This window comes from Solanum lycopersicum, chromosome 8 (genome assembly GCF_036512215.1).
Source record: "Solanum lycopersicum chromosome 8, SLM_r2.1".
NCBI classification, from domain to species: domain Eukaryota; kingdom Viridiplantae; phylum Streptophyta; class Magnoliopsida; order Solanales; family Solanaceae; genus Solanum; species Solanum lycopersicum.
Window position 1 is genome coordinate 1,353,669 of NC_090807.1, and position 6,312 is coordinate 1,359,980.

The following is a 6,312-nucleotide window of genomic DNA, read 5'->3' on the forward strand; positions in this document are numbered from 1 at the left end:
ACTCTATTGGAGTAGTCTGGTAAAACAGTCATAACTTTTACTCGGAACACTTATTGACACAACCTTGGGGACATTCAAAAAAAAAACTCATAGGCCTTTAATTTGGTAGGTCATGGCCACCTAATTCATTATATATTGAGAGCTATGATCGTTTGAAATTGACCCTTGAATGAACTAATGCAAAACATAGCCGGTAAGATGGTTTTGAACTCAACTTAGTATTAAAGGTCTCTTATGACCCTAAACCACTTCTCACACATAGGAATGAATCTCAACACATAAGATTCAAGCTTATAAACTTATAACAAAAGATTAGAATCATAAGAATAGAGTTGCGAGATGTTACAAAATATATATAGTACTACCACTAAATAGTTATTGAAAAGTATTTTATTTGTTGTAGTCTAAAACACATAAAACAAGACATACAAGGGGCTAGGTCTAAAAACTAACAATGGCTTTCAATATGTGTGTCCACCAAAACGTCTATGCCTTTGTTGAAAGTTAAGTATTGCCTTCTTAAGATCTTTCTCTCCAAAATCAGGAAACAATGTGTTGGTGAAGTAAAATTCAGTGTAAGCCAATTGCCACAACAAAAAGTTACTAACTCTTTGTTCACCTCCTGTCCTTATAAGCAAATCAGGATTTGGACACTTGCTTTCAAGTTCTTGATCAAATAAATTCTTGTTGATATCTTCTACATCTAATAAACCATTCATTGCTTTATTAACAATACTTTTTGTTGCTTGCAATATGTCATAATATCCACCATAGTTTAGTGCAATCACAAGGTGAAGTCCTTTGTTTCCCTTTGTAGTCTCTTCTGTTAATGCTATGCATTTTTGTAATGTCATTGGGAGGTTGGATTTACAACCAATAACAGACACTCTTACTCCAAACCTATTGATAAAAGGCAAGGGAAAAATTAAAACAGTGGTATATATTTATATTTGAAAATAGTTTAATTCTTTTGATAATATAGATCATATTCAAGTTAATAGTTTGCTATATAAATGTCTTTGTCATCCATAGTATGATCCAGAAATGTCTATTATTTTTTAATGGGTCAAAAATATCATTTTCCTAGTAAATATAGTACTATTTTTTTTCTTATAAAACACATTTTGTCCCTAATAAAAACTTTACATTTAAAGAACTTTATCCTTGTTATTTTCTTTTAGATTTAATTCAACTAAGAAATAAGTATATGTACCTTTTGATAATATAGATCATAGTAACCTCATCAATAATGTCATTTCAATAATAATAATAATAATAATAATAATAATAATAATAATAATAATAATAATAATGATAAATCTAACAAAATTAAAAGTTTTTTTATTTTCTATTCTTTTTTCGAATTGTAAGGATAAATATTTGCTAATAAAAAAATTATTAGGAAAAGAATGTGATTAAAAGAAATAAGATAATACATTTATTTGAGAAAATTACATTTTTGACACATTAAGCAATAGAATGGGCGATTTGGATCAATTATTGACAATAAGGACATTTTTAGATCAAACTATTACTAAAAACATTTTTATTTAATTTACATTGTTCAAGGACATTTTTAATCTTTTTCCATTTGATTTATACTTAAAATAATTCTCTTTTTTTTTAAAAGAATAAAATAAAATCTCTAGAAGTCTATCGATTCCAACCAAAAAAAATAATAATAAAAGAAACAACCTCAAGGGGTTCACATAATTTTAACAAAATATATATATATATTTTTTTAATAAAATACTGATACACAATATCATTGTCCTTTTATAACATTCCTATATTTTATTCAAAAAATTCAGTACCTCGAAAATGCGTCGAAGAATTCTTCAAATAGTTGCATCAACAAATCTACCTCCTCCTGCTCCAAAAACAAATAGTTATATATATATATATATGGAGTTCGGAGCCTAAATGGTGGAAAATATTAATAAAAATTTTAAAACGGTATATAAAATTTTAAAAGTCAAATTTAACAAATCGTTGCTTATAGCAACGATTTTGCTTTTTCTAGCGGACAAAATCGCTACTTCATAAGCGATTTTACCGTTTTGGTTAAAAAAAATTCAATATATCGTTTTAAAATTTTTGTTAACATTATTCATCCTTTAGGCTCCGGACTCATTATATATGCTTGAACAAAAGAAAAATATATAAATTCTACAAATTATATTCATTCGTTTCAATTTATTCGTCCCACTTTCTGTTTTAGATCCGTTGGAGATGTGCTTGGTTGTTGATCAAGAAATAAAGACATGAGAGTCTTTGGGCATTGCATTTCAAAAGGAATGAATTTTTTCTTTTTTAACAAATCATTAATTTCAATTTTTTACCGTACATGTTTAAAATCATAAAATTAATCGATTTTTTTTATATATTTAACATATCTTTAATTTAAAATTCTGCAAAATAATATTTAAAAATCTTCATTACATCTTTGAACTTCGTGTCAAATTAAAACAAAACAAACTAATTAAAATAGTGAATATACTCTAATGACAAAACACGTACCTTGGATCTTTTCCAATTTTCAGTAGAAAAAGCAAAAGCAGTGATAACTTGTATTCCCAATTTGGAAGAAATATCACAAATCTCTTTTAATTTTGGAATAATAAGTTTGTGACCTTCATATACTTCTAAACCCTTAGCCTTTGCCCATCTCCTATTACCATCCATTATCAAAGCAATGTGTTTAGGTATAAGCTCTTCATGAAGCTCGAGATCATCATTATCATCGTTATCATTATCATAGCAAAGCTTTTCAGTTTGTAAGCTGAATGAGCTTGAAATCTTGGTGAGTCTACAAGCAGACACTGTCAAAGGCAGATTCAGAATTTGAAGTTGTTTATCATGAGTTCCTACAATAATATTACATTAATTTATAATATTTACCATTTTTAATAGTAAATAGTAAATTTTTTTTATAGGTATACGTATACAAGGTATGAACAAAAACTACTAGATAGAACTTGTAAGTGATTAACCTTTGAATTCACCCATGGATATTGATGTATTTCGCCGTAAAATAAGAGATGGTGATGATGATTTCTGTGATTTTAGACCTAAAGATCTCTTTGATGGGATGAGGTGCTGGAATACTAATGAAGAGTTCATGATTTATTACTTTGCTTTAGTTTCTAGTGAAGTGAAACAAGGGAGAGGTAGAGTTTAAATAGTGTAAAGCATGTTTCACCAATTCAATTTTATAATATTATAACCCTACTTACCTTTAAAGGGTGTGATGGTAGTTGATATTCATGTACTATTTGATTAAAAGTTTTAAGTTCAAGTGTTCATGATATGAAGAATTTTCCCAGTATTGTTGAAGACTTAATGAACCAAACAAAAGTTTATTTGAGAGTAGATTTATTAACACACTATTTGTTCAACAAAGCGATCATCCATGTTATTATTTTTTTTTTAAAAAAAAAAACTATCTGATTTTAATATATCATTTGCTTGATTATGATATGACTATGTCATTAATAAAAGGATAATTGTACAGAATAGCAAACTAATAATCTAAAATAAATGGAGTAGCTACTGTTTGATTTAATTGTGCCACATATCAAACATTTGTCAGTCGTCTCTATCCTTAAACTCTCGCTCGTCACTCTCCCTCTGCTCGCCTCTCTCGTTTATACAACAGAAGTGTACAAATTGTGTTTTTGTTTTGTACAAAGCGAGAAAAAATTGTATATACACATGCAAAAACATATATCTTCGTGCTATACACTTAATTATACAATATACAAACATTTTACTTCGATTTCAATTGTATACAAATGCAAATTTAATACAAATATTGCAGCGAAATACAATGTTCTCTCGCTTTATACAATAAAAGTGTATAAATTGTGTTTCTGTTTAGTATAAAGCGAGAGAAAATTGTATATACACATGCAAAAACATATATCTTCTTCTTATACACTTATAATTATACAATATACAAACATTTTACTTCGATTCAATTGTATAGAAATGCAAATTTTATATAGATATTGCAGCGAAATAGGTCAGCGAATTATACAATTGCATCGAAATAGGCCAGCGAATCATACAATTGTATATGTATAGCAAACTATACATTTATATGTTTGCTATGGAGCGCAATTATGCAAACTTTATCATAACATACAAATATAATTTTGTTTGCTATATGTGAAAGTTGCCCGTAATTAAATAAATCAAAATATTAAATCTATCTAATTTTTTTTTAAAAAAAAAACAGTATATTGCAAGTCACAACTGTGTTCCTTAATAGTATTAAAAGAAATAGTTCAATTAAAAATCCTGACATACTAGGATTATTTTACATTAAATTAATATATAGTCTTTCTATCCCTAATTACTTGCTCACTTTTGAATTGATACACGTATTAAAAAAATAATTAATCACATAGTGAGTTTATCAATTTGTTCCTATTAATTTTGAAGCGGATAAAAAGTTCTACATTTTCAAAGTAGTTAGTCATTTAATTGAAAATATAATAGATAAAAAAAATTATTCTTTCTTGATTTGTCAAAATAGATTAGTAATTAAAAATAACTATAAAAAAAATAAATTAAAGACGGAACGAGTGTTATTTTGTCTTTGTATTTATCGTATTTAGAGAGTAAACAAGATGTGTGCTTTAATTTTTCTTCTCGAGAAGAACTAATAATAAATACAGCTAATTATCTTAGTACATTTTAGGAAATTGTTTAGTGCATATCTTTCAATTTTCCACCTTAATAATTTCTTCACATTTTAGGAAATTGTTTAGGTCACAGGTAATTATGGATAACTAAAAAACAAAAATGAACAAGTAATTAGCGATAGAGAGTATTTTATTTTGATTAAAATGACTGAACTTACTTTTATAAGAATATACTATTAGACACAGGCGTTTGTGCTAGTACGTGTTTAATATTTATTATTTTTTATTTTAATTTATGTAATATAGATAAAATTTAGAGAGTTCATTAAATTTTAATATAATTTTTAGATATTTTAAGTTCTTAATTACATTTTGTTTGCGCAAATGTAATATGAATAAGTCTATCTAGATGTTCATGACAAGAGTATTTTTCGTCATCGATCTTTGATTTTTTTACTCAAAGTAATTACAAGATATATAGAAAAATACTACCGACATTCAAAATAATAAACCTAAACTTAAGAACGTGAATTTAAAACTAGAATTCATAGCTAAATTAGGTCCCATCTTTAAAAATATTATACACTAAATAAATGAAAATAGAATATACAAAAATAATTTTAATTTTTTTAAAACACGCCGAAGCAAGCATGACGACGAAGACCTACTAACTCATATATAATAAGAGAACATATTTCCTAGAGGGGAATATTTTTTCTTTTTACTATTGATTCCCGTGGGAGACAACATAGATGAACGAAAAATCATTTTTATCGTAATAATGTGAAAGATTAAGAAGATTTGAGTCTCTAAATAATAATTCAATACTAATTTTGGTAAGTGACGCATATAAATAAATTTATCTTGATTTATCGAAAGATGAATAAAATATATGAAATAAGATCCATTAAAGTGCAAAAATACCCTTATATCAATACTGACAGAGGCGGAGTTAGAATTTTCAATAAGAAATTCAAAATTTGAAGAAATAGACGTACAAAATAGCCGAAAGAAAATCGATATCTAATATATACATAAAAAATTATTTTAACCATATAAAAGTAATATAATTTTTCTTGGAAAACAAACATAAATAAGCGAAAAATTATTTGTATAGTACTAATTTCAAAGATTAAGAAGATTTAAATATTTAATACTAATTCTTGACGTTGACACAATTAATAATTTATAAATAAAATAATAAAATAAATTATTAAATGACAAAAATACCCTTTACATCAATGCTTATTGTGGGGAAGCGACTAAAAATATTTATTTCACAATGAAAAAATAAAGAATTTCTTCAATCTCACTTGTTTAATTTCTACTCTTCATAAATTTATTTTTCTCTCTTTTTTTTTCAGCTCTTTCTAATTATAAAATGATACTCTTAATATGTTTTAATATTTTAAGAATATTTTGATTTTTTTATATAATTTATTTCGATTAATTAGATTTTTTTTATAGAAAATTGAATACTCCGACAAAAAGTTGAGAAAATTTAATTAAAAAGAAATATTCTCAACATAATACAAGAATTGTTATTTCAAAATATTGCCTCTTATTCCATTTATTTCACCATCATAAGCATTATTTTAAAATTACCTAAATGAATTTGAGTTCGATCAGTTCAGTCTTAAAATCTTTTAAATATTATTCCTTT

The 6,312-nt window shown here is 25.8% G+C and overlaps 1 protein-coding gene across 2 annotated transcripts; it reads right to left on the reverse strand.

Annotated features, from left to right (window-relative positions):
• Positions 1-256: 256 nt before the first annotated feature.
• LOC138337770 (nerylneryl diphosphate synthase CPT2, chloroplastic-like) lies at positions 257-3,149 on the reverse strand. 2 transcript variants are annotated; one of them, XM_069288081.1, is made up of 4 exons: positions 2,994-3,149; positions 2,521-2,867; positions 1,815-1,870; positions 257-900 (listed from the first exon to the last, which is right to left on the reverse strand). In XM_069288081.1, the coding sequence occupies exons 1-4, from the start codon at positions 3,121-3,123 to the stop codon at positions 462-464; spliced, it is 972 nt and encodes a 323-aa protein (XP_069144182.1). In that variant the 5' UTR covers positions 3,124-3,149; the 3' UTR covers positions 257-461. The 2 variants fall into 2 exon arrangements, with proteins under 2 accessions (XP_069144182.1, XP_069144181.1); XM_069288080.1 differs by having other exon boundaries at positions 260-900; positions 2,521-2,822.
• Between the last annotated feature and the right edge of the window lie 3,163 nt (positions 3,150-6,312).